Source organism: Aulonocara stuartgranti (assembly GCF_965226115.1).
Source record: "Aulonocara stuartgranti genome assembly, chromosome: 14".
Lineage (NCBI taxonomy): Eukaryota > Metazoa > Chordata > Actinopteri > Cichliformes > Cichlidae > Aulonocara > Aulonocara stuartgranti.
In genome coordinates, this window is record NC_138950.1 from 7,239,606 (window position 1) to 7,255,305 (window position 15,700).

A 15,700-nucleotide genomic window follows, 5' to 3' on the forward strand; every position below is an offset into this window, starting at 1 on the left:
GGATAGATACCAGCGGTATCTGCTGATGTTTCTCATGGAGCTGTAGTTGTTTTTGGCATGAAAATCAATCTGACATTTTGTTATAAATAACTGGTTAAAAGCTGAAAATAGTGTATCATATGATGACAGTAATGGGCCTGCCAAAAATGCTGCCAAAAATACACTCAAAAAAAAGAGTTACTGGAGACATCCAAATTTCACTGACATTAGAAATATGTTTATTTAATAATAGCTGTATTTACCTGCATTATATTTATTATGTTGTAACTGATGCATACTATCCTGTGTAGGCTACAAAAAATGAGAGATCTAATTGTGAAAAATAAACAAACAAACAAAATCCTTCACATCCTTCCTCTAAAATAAAAATATAGCAAAGTCTATTTAGACCACGCCAGTGTCTTATAGCTTTATAATGATATCACAACTAAGTGATTTTTTTCCTTGACTGGACTGAAATGCCAAAAAACAGAACATGACATATTATGTGATCATGGCCACACCAGGCTGCTCTGGCAGCTAACTTAACTAATGTAAAATATCAACGTAAACAAAGGATATAATGTGATGATGGTTACATTACATTCTAGTAGCATTGAGTTATTTTCATAATAACTATATTTAATCATTATTAAATTCTGCTCGACTCACCACTATCTTGCTCTTTCCTTCTTTTTTCTCTCACAGAAGGACAACTCTTCTTCATTTTCATTGATTGTCAGTCAGTCATTTGGTTTGTTTAAACAGAATCATAAACACCACTTGCAGTGGGAGTGAGAGGAGTAAGGTGGATCCCCCTTGGGGAGGTCTCTCTGACTTTCACGTCAAACTTTGCGCATTGCCACTGCTGCAGTTTAACGTTTGTTATTCCTCACCTGGGGCCCACACGGTTACCTGCCTTGCCTGCTGGCATGAGGCGCCTCTGGGTCTTATATTATATTATGGGATAAATTGATGTACCATGTAAATTGCCTGGCAGGTTTCTATTAAAATTATGTAACAGCACATGTCAGATGTACAAGATCCCAGAACTCTGCAGTTAAAAAACAAAAAACCCTCCTAATTTTATTTTGGCTGTCTCTCGTTTAATATCGTGTTCTTCTGCATGTCTGGGTGGCTGCTGTTTTTAGATCGTTCAGATGTCCCATCGGTCCACTTGTACTTATGCATCTGTGATGCACACTGGATTTACACTTTATCAAAATTCTGACTCTTCACCTTGATTTCATTTTGGGGAAGTGGAGGATCTCACAGGGAGGCAAATTTGGTGAGTGGGGCAGGTGCTGATTGTGTTGACGCGGCAAGAAAAGTCCAGCTTTTCATCATGTGCCCGCATCAGAGTTTACCGGTGGTCTGTTTCTGCTGAATATTCTCCTCTAGAGACCTCAGAAAGCTACAGTGTTGGCAGTCGCACCCACTGGTACAAGTTTACAGTGTACAACCTCATAAATGTAACAAAAAGGAAAAAAAGAGCAAGCTGCTCTATGGGCTTGGAAACTGTGGACTCTTCTACTGAAAACTGCTGGGTTTTAGCCAAAGACACAGCTCTCATCACCACCAATGATCCTCAGCATGGAAGTTGAGCCAGTTTGAGACATTAATGCTAAAATGCAAAAATATCAGAAAAGGGAAAATCTGCTGAGTATTTTATGTTATTTTATTTACCTGGCAACTTTTTGATTGTACCTTGTAACTGCGTATCATACCAAATATTTCTAGTTAATTTGTTCATTGTGTGTGTGTATCTTTAGAACATTGCTTTTGGATGTCCTCCTTTCTCTCTGTTGGACAAAATCATCACATAAGAACTACTGGATCAGTGCCATGAAGACTGGCACGGTTATTAGTGTCCTCTCAGATAAAATATGCTTAAAATTTTGTATTTAGCGCCGTCATAAGAAAAACTAAATCTATATCCAGTGCTTCAGTTTATATGTGATTATTACATTCCGATCATGCTGTAAAATCTAATTAGTTCTTAGAACTTAAAAAAATGATGCAAACTCATAACCTCAAAACAACCAAGTAAAGCTTACTTCAGATAACTAAGTTAGGGCAACTTATTTATTGCAAGTATACAGTACTTGATCTTTCTGGGTGAGCAATGCTAATTGTTTACCCACTGATAAACATTTCAAGTTCTACTAAATTAAAAAACAATTTGTAGTACACTTACTGTTTTTAATTTTGCTAACACACAAATTATATGCAACTGAATCACATTATGTTTTATCATCCTTGAACTTTAGGGATTTCTAGTACAACACTGATGGAGTTAAAATCAGCCCAACTTTTATTTATCAAAGTTTAAAAAAAAAGTATATCAGCCAACATAGCAGACACTGTTCTGCTGAACATCAAACAAGTATATTGCCACCATTGTGTTATTCAATTACATTTTTAAAATTAGCAAATTTAAATTGCATATTTATTTGTTAGCAACTTTAAACAAAGATTTAATTATTTTGAAACTAAGTTTAGTCTTCCCATAACTTCCTATTGCAAATTACATTCCTGATATAATCATGATAGAATGTTGAAACGATTGTTCAGAAAGTGTTCAGAATTCAATTGCAAGTAATATCACTACTACTTGAGAGGCACCTTTGCTGGCAGGTTATGTCATTCTGCACATGTTAACAAGGACTCAGAGCTGATATGAAGTGCATTCTCAGAGTGCCACTAGCAAAGCTGTAAGATCTGAAATATCAGCATGTTATCTTATCATGTTCCAAAAATGAAGTATTTTATCTTTTAACACATCTACAGAACATTAACTTCTGAGGCCGTTTGTGTAAATGTAAAAACAAAACTGAGATGGCATTGTTGATTAAAGGTTGAAAGCTGTATATTGGTAGACGGTATCATTTTTGGGAATGTGTTTAAATACTTGCAGCATATTTATTATGAGAGCACATGTGCCCCTCAGAGTTATACATTTCATTATGGATCACTGCAATATAAGTTCAGAGTGTATGTGGGATAGCACAAGTGCAAATAACAATACATTTTATTTAAAATAAGAACGCAGTATTAGAAAGAGTGATGCATAAACTGTGGAACTAAGACAGTCTGTGACACAGGTATGATCATCTGATTTTATTTTAATAACAATTACAAATATTTCACAATGTGACTTGCACAGCCGAGTGCAATCATTATAAATCTAAATGAGACAAAATCAGATATTATTTTCCCTGTTTCAGTATGCAAATATGTGCACAAAGTAGCCTTAAAGGAACAAACTAGTGCTACTAAAAGCCACCTCACTGATTGACCACACTCTCCTCCTGAAGCCATCCCAAAGGATTGCTTATTAATATACACTATGATCATTAACTATTTAATTACTGTAGTTTAATGACTCGTGGCGTAGGCTGTCTGTGTGCTTTCCTGAACTCATTAAGACTGATATTTTTATTTATTTATTTATTTTTCTGGCTTGTTGGCAGCTCAACAACTCACAGATGGTTGGGTTAAAACCAGAATTTAGCGAACAGTTGTGGCCTACAAAATGTAACAGACGTCTAAAGAAAAATCTAAATCGAATTGGTATGTGATTCACCACAAAAATGTATGAAAACTGTTGAAGTACTGAAGATTTCTTCAAATTTGAATATAAAGCATTTCGGAACTTGATTTAATGACAAAATGAAATACATAAATAATGACAGGCACGGTCAGATTGTTTTTCAATTTTCTCATTCATAATATGTTAGAGTAATCTGTATTCTCTTATTGCACTCCATGTTAAGTGGAGTGACATCACACACTGTAAAAAACACTTTAACAAACTCGCTTTTGAATTTATGACCCAGGAGGAACATACTTTAGAACAGGAATCTAGCCATATTTCATCCAAAAAGTACTTTGATAGAGGATATGCTGTAGAATTCCATTCCTGGCTCTATTAGGAGGAGAAAAAACTAGATGGCCATGCATGTTAAAAGCCTATGTGCCATCAAAGCCCCTTGGGCTACAAAGGGCTCTTTTAGCAAATGGATGGCAACAGCTGCAAACTCTGGGCTGTTCTTAATGTGCACGATGCAGATGTCTGCACTTGAGTCCCACAGTCTGAGACAGATCTGTCTGCCTCTACACTGGGCCTCTCTCATCATATCACTGTAGCTTCATTAAGCACTGAACTCAAAATCAACATCTGCCTGACAGTTTTTGCTCCCCAATTAAAGTAGAAAAATACCAAAAACTACTGTTATAACCATCAAAGGCTCTTATTATATACTGTATGTATCCTTTTATCTGTCTTGTGTTAACTTCAGATAAAATGAAGACATACGTTATACTAAAGTAACTCACATATGGAAACTGTAGCTTTGAAAAACGCTTTGAATCTGTCGTCTTTGTCTCATAAGGTTAAAAAAAAATACAGTGAACTACAGCAATGACTGTGAACAGATCGATAAGGTACAAAGAGAACTGTCCCGCTGTAGCCTGGACACTATTTGTGCTTTTTGAAATTGTTAAATATTGTACTAACAAGGTCTATGTTTGTTAAATTTGATTTATTTGTAGTCTTATTTATTTACAGAACAAACGTATCATGTCTTACATTTAAGGCTCACAAGAAAATAATAATAATAATAAAAAAAAAAAGTCCAAATAAGCACCGGCATGAGGTGACAAGGATAAATTACTGGTCGAACCGACTGGGAAAAAGCTGCAATTACCAAAATCAATACACAGCGATAAGAAATGTGCTGCAGACATAAACCATATTCAATCAGATAACACACATCTATCCAATCAGTGAACTGGGACAGAACGCTTTTGACTATTGAACTCATTTAATGCTGAAAACAAATACAAGTTACTTCACTGGGTCATCACAATTGAACAATAGATTTTTTTGTTTTTTGTATTTGTATCACCCTCAGAAATATACATTCACATGGCTGCATACAGACAATTTCTCTCTTTTGACTTTCTTTTAATAACATTACATCGACACACTGTATGCATTACCCCCAACAGTGAAGCCACTACTGGCATATTAAAAAAATGTACTAGGGGAGCATTTTTAGGTGGGACTTTGGAAATAAGCTATGCATCAACATCATCTATCCATCATCGAGTCTCCATGTTTGTGGTCAAAATAGGCATATTTTACATGACAGGGTCCCTACACGGCTGTCCCGAAATAAATCCCAACTATAATCTCAACCTTATGTACATTATTTACAGTGGAATGTTGAAACATACTGAAACATACAAAAAAAAAAGAGAGATTAGGATGGAATGAAATTACAGTCAGTATTACAAAATAGAAACTCATAAAACCCCAACGACATGAAGACAATGTTTACATATACAACTATACAGACTGTTGACCCCAAAATAAAAGGCTTTCTCATGCCAACATATCTGACAAGCAAGTGTGGCAGTGGTTACATAACTGATGTTAGATGTCAGATGAAACCTTAAAATTGTGCTTTAAAAGGGGGTGATGTTTGTAAGTACAAGTTGAATTTCTCTTAACTGGACCAGCGTTTCAAATGTTGTGCTCAGAAAATTCAGCGACGTGCAACCAAGTTGCAAAGGTTAGATCTCTTCAGGTGTTCAACTCTCAGAATTAGTGCAGAATTAGCTGATTTAAAGATCAGGTGTACACACATTGTTTGTACCTTGCTAAAGCTCCTCTATACCTGCTATAATATTCACTGTAAGCAAGCGACCATAAGCTGTCTTATATTTAACAGGTTTGCGGTCTGCATTGTAGTTTAATAATATCCACGATATTATTCTGGGTATGAATAGCTTGAATGGTGGAGCAGTAACTGTTTAGACTACCCCATGCCTCCTAACTTTGACAGGCACTGAATGCATGAACAAAGGATGCTTTCGATATGTTTGTGTCTATTATGCTGTGATGCAAACTGTGTGAAGTTCAAAAGTTACAGCAAAGCACTCCACCTGCAGGTGAACAATAAAGTAAAGACTATAAAACTGTATTTTGCTTCAGAATATTGAAAGTAGCAACCCCACTGCTGTCAATGAGCTTCCCCCTCTGAAACCTTCAGTGGCAGACCTTGTACTCCTCACTCCATAGTAGATGCACTTAACAGAAAAGAAGTAAGGCTTTAGAAAATAAGGCTGACTAACTAAATTGAGACTAACAGACTTAAAAAAAAACAATTCCCCATACTGTGATGCTGATTTGTTTTGAAAATACAATATAGTTTGAGGTTCATGATTAACATGCTCATCTAAAAACATACAGTAGACAAGCGTGGACTGTAAAACATTCACATCTCGAGCAGAGGGAACTGCTCTCACAGAGATGTTATTTTTTTCATTTTTATTATTCTATATATATTTATATATACTTTACACTTTTCTTGTGTTAACTGCAAAATTGTTGCTGGGTACTGTGTACCTAGGAACTCATACCTCTGTCAATACTGACGACACCGACAAAGTGTAGTCTTCTGAGCTGCAAATGAGGATAAGCACACTGGAACTGATAGGAAAAAAATAGCAACATATGCACTTCCACTCCCACACACAAAACATGCATAAAATAAGGCTTAATACAGTATTTATATTGTTCAGAGCCAGTCAGATATGTCGTTTACATTGATAGATTTCCTCCAATGCTTCCATTATAACCAATTTTTCACATTGCGCTTTTTTTTTTGATGCAAATACATTTTGCTGATTGTGTAATGAACCTCTGTGCTGAGGAGAGAAACAAGTCATTAGCTATGCTAGCATCCACTGGCACTTGTTAGCGGTGATTTTAAAAACATATATAGATATAGTATATAGAGAGCCTGCAGACAGAGTCATTGATTCCCCATTAGCAGACTGAGATGCCAAAATTAAGGAAGCAACTCTTATAATTTTAAAACCACCTTAAAATCTCTGGATAGTCACTTAAAAAGCAAAAGAAAATGAACAAAAGCATCATGAAAGCAGCAGGTGACTTCAGAAGGGCCACCATATTTTAAATTCCCTTTACTTGTTAGCATGTTTTCTCTTCAGACTGAAATGAAAACATCAGTTTCTCCTATTTGTGTCCTTTGTGTCCATGGATGACTCCTCATAGAAAATGCTGTTGATGTAAGCCAACTATTCAGTAAAGTCACAATTATAAAGAGAGACAGAGTCGTTACAGGAAAACTCCTCAGACACTTTTGACTGACATCCATTTGAAAAGAAGAAGAAAAAAAAAAAGAGGGTCAGAAAAAAATATAATTATGACAGCTAAATGCAAAAGACAGACATTTCATTACAGTGGTAAGATTTCGAGATTGTGTACACAAGTCAAACTGTTCAAGTCAAATGACAATCATGACATTTCAGAGCATTTTTGAAGATTTCCCTGTGAAACTCACCAAGTGTCTTTTGGACATGACTGTGATGCACCACTGAAAAGTAGAAACTGTTTTGTATGATACAATTGCAGCCCTTCTCTCCTCGGCTATACTGCTGCAACAATAAGGGCACTAACGCTTGAAATTAATAAAAAAAAAAAAAAAGCATACTGGATATTTATATGTTACTGCCATGTCCATATGGCTCAGTAGACTGACTTCCTCTCGGTAAAGAAACAAGTCGAGCACATAAACACAGGGGGTCAAGAAATGCTAGCCACACCTTTGGAAAACAGCATTAACATATGTGTTTTAATGCTGTGAATATATAAAAATTAGTAACGCTAACCCCACTGAGAAACAGTATGTATCCCATTTCCCCCCCCCCCCCCCCCCAATTTCTCTGAAACATTTGACCACAAAACTACACACACGTAGAACTCCACCTGTAATTATGTTAGACACTTAACTCTCAGTTCTCTGGTCACTTAAAAATCATACAAAAAGACATTTATAAAAACAATAACAAAACTGCAATGCTAATGTAGAAAGAAAAAGAAAACAAACTGAACATCCAGTGTAGGACTTTCACAAATGTGCTCAGCAAAACCTCAACCTGCTGTCTCTTTTTATACATTTAACACATTTATAATATGAAAAAATACACGAAATGAAGAATACACCAGGATTAATCGACCAATCACCACACCGACCTTGTATGTCAGCAACAGTGTGTCCATCTACATACCTTCGTTTGTACACTTTGCCCATTCACCTGATGGTACTGATACCAATGCTGAGAAGTTGATGTTGCTAGCACTTTAAATAGACACTTGATTTTCTAGTTGATATTAGTTGGATGGGGTCAGATGTGAAAGGGGGCGGGATATTAGGGTGACCAAAAGAGGGACTATGATAGTGCAGTTTGATAAATGGGAGGGTGGGGGTCGTGATGGAGGTGAAGGGTGAGGTGGAATGGAGGTGGGGGACAAAGGGTTGTTTGGTTTGGTTGTTGCATGCCACTACACATACCATTCTTTCTTAGAAATGACAGAACCATCGGTTTGAGAGATCATATCATCGGCTATTTCAGATTCAGGCTCATACTGGAAAGCCAGAGTCCGCTCATCGTAATCTCGGCTCTCTCCTTCATCCACAGTGAAATAGGGCCTCTTCAGGTCTGATTCAGCATCGAAATCACGGTCGCCTGCCTCAAACCCTCCAGTGGTACCAATCTGGGCGGGTTTCTTCTCTTCGTCCGAGTCGTCCGGGTACTGCAAGTTCTTAGGGATGGGGGGGTGGGTAGGCAGCCCACCAGCCTTGCTGTACCCATTTCCGAACACATGTTTCTTGGTGCTGTAGTCTCCCTTGAAGGTGCGCTGGCGGCGGCGCAGGAATATGAAGAGCAGTATGGCCGCCAGACCCAAGAGGGCAACACCCCCCACAGCACCCCCGATGGCGACACCTGCATTGTGTTGCTCCTGTGGGACATGTGTGGTGCCACCGTAGGTGGGGACAGGAATTTCTGGGTAGGAAAACACAGATGGAAGGGAGTGTGTCAGTGCTCTGGTGGGAAGAGGTGCGTTTGTGCAGGTGCATTTTTTTTTTTTTTTTTTTTTAGGAAAGATGGAGTAAGGGAGACAAGGACGGAAAAGCAAAGGGGAAAGGGAAGGACCCCTGGCCCCACGACAACACCCCCTCCCAGCCCAACAGTAGTCTTTAGTGACATATCGTAAAAGCTCAGCTACAGCCACATGCAGTTTTAGATGCAGAAATAATGAAAAAACCAGCCAGTCCACCACAGAACACCATCAAAGAGTAAAATGACTGAAGACATTAAAGTAAATGAAGCTTTGTCAGCATGCATTAACCATCATTTCTTCTCTGATTAGAAGGCGGAGGAAAATTAAACAATTTAATAGGCAAACAGTGAAGGAATTACAACCCCATTTCCAGAGAAGCTGGGATGCTGTGTAAAATGAAAAGAGAATGAAATGATTTGCAAGTGATTTAAAGCCTATATTCAATTGAAAGTGGTACAAATACAACATTTCAAATGTTGAAAATGTCTGCTCATTTTTAAGAATCGTATTCTTTGAGTTAAACAGCAGAAAGGCAACCAGGGTGGAGCAGTGCATGGTCTAAAATGCGTCATTGTGATAACTAGGTGGTCCTACATGCACTACTTCTTTTTTTCCTTTTGTCTTTTTAAGACATGTCTCTGTAAGGAGTCTACTGGCTTATCTGCTGTCCAGACCTGTCCCCAGCACATTGGTATTGTACTGTTCCTGATGAACATAGGCACTGCGCTACTTGCAAATCATTCTGTTTTTATTCTTACTTTAAACAGCATCCTAACATTTCGGAGATGGGTTTATAATTGATATGGCTCTTCAGTTAACAAGTTTTACTTACAAGTCAAAGTAAACATATTCAACGATATACTGCAGTACAGTCCAGCATAAATAATTAAAACAAGACATTTTGATCACCAGCATCGTGGTAATGAAATGAAAGAGCACTGCCAGAGATGATTATCAGCAGCCAAGCATACACAGCCATGATGCACTTAGAGAGCTGATAAACACGAAGCTCTTCCATTCAAGCAGAGGAGCACACGGCAAAAAATAGCATATGCCTCCATGAAAAATATATATTATTGACTACAGAGAGAGGAGGAAAAGAGAGAAAATTATCATAAGCCTCGGTGTTCTCCAATCTAGAACAGAGCGAATATGACTAATGGCCTGTGAGAGATAATGACAAAGATGCTAGAGTATGAAGGCTGCGATTTCACCTTGCAAAAGCCAAAGGAATATGTTGACTCTATACTGACATTCAAAATTCAAATTCCCAACTGCCATGTCCATAGCATCACTAAAATGAGGCGCTGTGTTCAGTCCACCATTTAGAGAGTGCACAGCGTACATACAGGAAAAAACAAAACAAAAAAAAAACACAAAACAAAAGGACTACTTTTGAGTCAAATGTGGGTGCAGCATACAGTAAAACTAACATGAAAGTGCTGTCCCGTATGTGTACATCTTCACTTGAAACTACAAACTGTGCAAAGCTCCTTAGAGCACACAGACAAGAGGGACTTTTTATCTGAAATGTGATCAAAGCCTTGAGGCGCATAGGTAGTGCTTAGGTAAACCGGCAGAGCAGAAGCACATTTAACTTCAATGGTGAACACTGAATCCTCAACAGAAAGGTAGGGGGATACAACACAGTTACACCATCTACTAAACAAATGGTGTGGGAAAGGCCTGGAAGAAGGGAATACGAGACTGTGAGAAACAAAGGAATGAGCTTCCTGTTCACACGGAGCAAACCAGAGAATTGTATGTAAAGTCCGAAAAAAGGCAGGGAAAAGCAATATAGGTGAAATACATGCTGCTTTTTCATTTCCTTCTGATACTGTCTTTCCAGTCTTACTGCTTAATTACACGCCCATTAGGCACATGATAATGTAACACACACTGATAACACTAAATACGTTAGCTGTATTCGAAAAGAAAAAGGATGCGTTTCTTATTTTATGACATTTTTACGACTGAATTTCAGCTGTAGTCTGTACAACATGCACACAAATGATTTATGGTGCTTATTAAAGGTTTTAAAGGCAACAACCGAGATCAGAATTGTATGTGTGTTGATCTAACAGGGGTGGGGAAAATATGCATGGGCAAAGTGTCTTTCTGAAATTTGAAGCTCATTTACAAGTAATGGGTGATAATTGAACAAAAATGAAGGTTTATGTTGAGCAATCCTAAATGTTCCTTGGAGATAAATTATCCCCACGCGTAATCAGTAAGTCGGATAGAGGTGAATCAGAACACCACTGCAATAACAGCAAATCTAAGCCATCCTCATCAAGCAACACAAAAAGGACAAATTTCCCACTTAAGCAGAAAATCTTTTTCAAATTATTGCCCTTAACGGGTGAATCAAAGCCATTACACATGGTGAGAAATGCTCTTTACTGGAAATGATGAATCTCAAACCTAATTCAAGTATAAAATGATGGTAGTGAGTGAAGTTAGGAAGCTACTAAAGCCTTCCGCTCTGCTTTAATTACAATGGCACTTTATCAGTCTACAGACGAGACCTCCCAAACACGGTCGCTCTCCGTAGCCGCTCTTCATCTGGACCCTTTCTCCAAGGGCCGACAGCAAAGCTCTCCAATTTCTATAGCCGTGCCGGGCACAGTCTCAAATATCAGCTCAGGTTTTAATCTGACCACCTAATGGGATTATTCAGACACAGGCCTTCATTACACACATCAATGAGAGAGCAGAGCCAGGTCACCCCTGCTAGAGAACACTTCCTCTCACCAAGTCCAAAGACGGGTGAAAATCCAGAGGATTGAAGGGGCAAAGAGAAAAGGAAAAATATTCTCCTGTAATCCTCTCTTCTCCCCTTCACTGCCCTCGTCTGTAACTAGGATCTGTTTTTGCTCTCATCAGTCCCCTTATTCAATCTTAATTAGGGAGATTATTGTACTGCATTTCAAAGGTTGCCAAGACTCCATATTTACCATCATTTAAAGAGGTGAAAAACATAAGGACAGAGCATTTAAATTGCAGAATAGCAGCAGTGAAAGAAGGTGATCCCTGCCATCTTCATTGCTATAAAGCATCAAGCGAAGCTACCTCTGACACTCGTATTTGCCGAATGTGAATGTCAACACTAATAACTGTACAAGTGTTCATTTAAAAAAAAAAAAAGCACAGACACGAAAGAGGTTGTAAACCTCCAGGTATTTTTTGTGGGTTTTAGGCTGGTGTATCCAGCCTGGAGGAAGCTTTGCAAGCTGCTGCACCAAAAACAACAAATTGCGTTTTCGAAAGGAGGTATTAAGTTGTTTTACTGGAGCGGCAATGGAAGGAGGACTACTGATGTTTTTAGATAGCTTCAGCTCTGTGTTTGGGGCACTTTAAGGGAGAGAGAGGAACTCAGAAAGACCAGAAATTGCTCATCAAATCACTGAGTGCAGTACAGGAACACTGCTTCTATTTTGCAACTTAAAACGCCGTGTTGGCAAAGAGGACTGTCTGCTCTCACCATGTTACCCAGCGCATTTCCTCTCTGTGCTTATCCCTCTGTGAAATCACACCACCAGCCATGTGCATACGTGAACATATCTCCAGCACAGCAGCTTTGTCTAGTTCACGGACTCTGTGAATTTATGTTAAATTAGAGCAGCTAGGGTGCAAGCTAATCACCTTATATAATCCAAAAATAAATGAAATGAATGGCTGGGTTATGTAGGTGTTTGACAGCACAGAAAAATGAGGAGGCGTTTCACTAGCGCGCCTTCGCTGCCGGCATTACCTGCCAATGGACAGATCAAAAAAGACCTCAGCAGCACAACAATGGCCCTGATACTGTTCCACGCTGTAAAAGGCAATGTCTATTAACACCCGTGAGGAAAAATGCAGATAGTGGGGGAACTTTTAGTTGCAACGAATAAAATGTAGTATTGAGATTAATAGGTGGAAGGATGTGCTGTGAAAGACTATAATTCAATCCAGAGGCACGATAGATTTATACAGGGGGGAAAAAATAACAGGAAATCTTACAGCTACTCTAACAACAATGCCATTTCGTATTGGGTTATTCATACCACTCTGAACCCTCACATCTGACATGATCAAGTGGATGATTTACTACCTCCAAATACCCAAGTGACACAATATGTTTTCTTCACAACGCAATGAGAGCTTCTCATCTGAGTCATTTGTGCAAAACACAAGTGAGACTTAAGAAAAAAAATGAATAAATGCTGTGTATATATAATATACATGCATATATATTTTGTAATAAAAATGATTTGTGGCTTCAGAAAACAACATGTATTCTGAGCAGGGGTTTGCATTTCAATGTAGAAGCAGCAGATGCTCGGAGATAGTGCGGGAAATGATTGTAGAAAGCAGAGGGGGCTTTAAAGTGAGAGAAACAGTTTCATAACTCCGTCCTGCAGATACTGTTACTGGGTGTGCTCCAGTCATGTCTGCACATGAAAAAAAAGGAGGAGAGACAGGTAAAAACATTCCTGAGACTTAGCGCAATCACTTGGACAAGGTTATGAAAGAAGCTGGGAAAATGAGAGAGGATTTTCAAAGAGTGGCGCTGGGAGTGGTGTTTTAATATGACTAAAGGAGGAACAAGCAGCTGACAACAAAAGATGAAAAGAACATAGAGGGCTACTCTAAGAAGTTGAGGAGTGGCAACAAGGAAAACGATTGAGCAAACGCCTTAAGAGCTTGAGGAGTGACAACACAAAATAAAGAATGGCATAATGAGCGAGTGAGTGAGTGAGGAAGGGCACAATCAGAGAAGACACATTAATTCACTGATTTAACAGATCCTCATTACCTCTCTTGTCTGAATTTGCCAGTGGTTTTGAAGTCATGGAAATGTGATGCTGCCACGACGAATAAAAGCTCATCACTGACAGGAATTTAACATGCTGCTTTGAGAGTTGCGGCTGGGGCAAATCTCTTTTTCAGCCTATCAGATATTCCCTCCCAATAGCTGCCATTTCTTCCCGTTTGTCACTATAGATTGTTTTTGCTTCCACTGACTTCGGAGACACAAGCTCACCTCACTTGTGCCATTAAAAGCTTCCCACAAATTCAAATCCAATTCCCTGTCATAAAACCAGTGGGTTAGAAGGATGGGATATGCTGGAGGAGACAATGCTGTGAAACTACTGGAATCAAAACACGGGTGACATCATCTGTAGCCTCAACGTGTGAACATGCAGCAACTTGCAGGACCATCGAGTCAGAAAAACAGCGACTGTTTCTTGTTTTCATCTCCTCTCAGCAGAAACAGCGTGTCATCTCTGACTGAGACCAAGAATTCACACCACCGACTCTCTGCTTTCATATATGGTTATTTGTAGTTGAAATAAACAAAGCCGCCATTGTTATGACTATTATAACAGTAATCCGACATGAAGGTCGCATTTGAAAGTACAGGAAAATACTGGCACGCCAGAACATTTCAGAAAGCAAGCTGGTCCTCTTGCAAGTATAATATCCGTCATTTTGCGCTACGGGGCAATAATCATTTTTAATGCACCCTTAATGAGCAATGAATATTTACACCAGCATCTAAATGCCAATGCAACTCTTTTAAAAAAATCATGTTTACGCAGGTAACATTATTAATGCATTTGCATCTGCGGCTGCAGTGCTTAGTCAAAGTGATGTGCAGCTGAGTTATTGGGTCAGCAGACATGCAGCAAACAAATCTGCATGTTAGCACGTATTAAGTCAGCAAGAGGTCAGCGAGCTGTTTGTTTACCACACCATCCTACCCTGTGCTTTTTCTCTGTCCCCCCCCCCTTTTATTTTCTCCCCCTGTTGTTATTTTTGAGCGTAATGAGTGAGTCACCACAAAGCATCACCAACAGCAGCAGCAGCAGCTTCGGAGCCAGTGGTCAGACCCCGGGACAGCGTCTGACCTACTTCATCAGGCTCTCATGGAGGCGTGACAGATCCAACACCACATGGGTGGACAGGGAGGAGGAGGACAGAGGAGGTGAGCTGGGCCGAAGGGGCTCAGCCAATCCCCCTGCTCCATCTGTCTGCCACATCCCTCTCCTCTGCATATCCTCCGGAGAGCAGAAACAGCAAGCCATGCAGAAACAAATGTTAAGATAAATCACTACGATCTCAGCTGCTCTGCTCTCACATGCTCTCCCCTGGTGACATTTGCATTTCACATCTCCAGCCGGGTTATCTCTTCTTCTCCAAATATAAAAAAAAAGACTCTTTTTACACAGTGAGCACTTCCCTCCTCCATTTTATGCAAAATGAGCTGCAGCCACAATATCTTCCCCCTCAGTGCTTTCCCCTGGCACAGCACAGAACACAGAAGAGACTTTATGGGGCGGCCTATGCTGTGCAAGCGAGGGAACGGGCCATGCTAATGTCTCATTTGGATAATGAGGTGTGATCTTGGCAGGATCTGAGCAAAGAGCAACTCCCCCTCCCCGCAGTGAGAACGTGGGGGCTAGAAGTCACTCTGTCAGCCTGCACACCAAAACCCTTGTAGGTTTGCAGAAGCAGGAAGTTCAAGGGTGATAACAAGCTAGCAAAGGGAGCAGAAGACCAAGATCCTCAAAATGCTCCCTTAACCTGCATCTGCTTGAAGTGACAGTGTAATAATATACAGGATATACACATGTGGCCTTTGAATCTATGAATAATGCAGGCGGCGATGTGAGAAGCGCAATGTGCTATAGCGCACAGATTGAGACAGACTCCACCATGACAGGCGAAGACAAACAAATTTCACATAGCTAGAGGAGCCTTTGCAAAGCTGACATCATAATGTCTCTTGTCTCTGTC

At 39.4% G+C, this 15,700-nt stretch overlaps 1 protein-coding gene across 6 annotated transcripts in view; it reads right to left on the reverse strand.

Moving 5' to 3' along the window:
* Positions 1-15,700, reverse strand: part of nectin1b (nectin cell adhesion molecule 1b) — a 161,390-nt gene that overhangs the window by 82,527 nt on the left and 63,163 nt on the right. Inside the window, exon 6 of one of the 6 annotated variants that reach the window (XM_082501715.1) lies at positions 4,787-8,859. The exons of the other annotated variants lie outside the window; for them this stretch is intronic. Within the exon in view, the coding sequence (XP_082357841.1) occupies positions 8,357-8,859 (503 nt within the window). The 3' untranslated portion in view covers positions 4,787-8,356. Of the gene's footprint in view, positions 1-4,786; positions 8,860-15,700 lie in introns of those variants that run through there. 6 annotated transcript variants of the gene reach the window in all.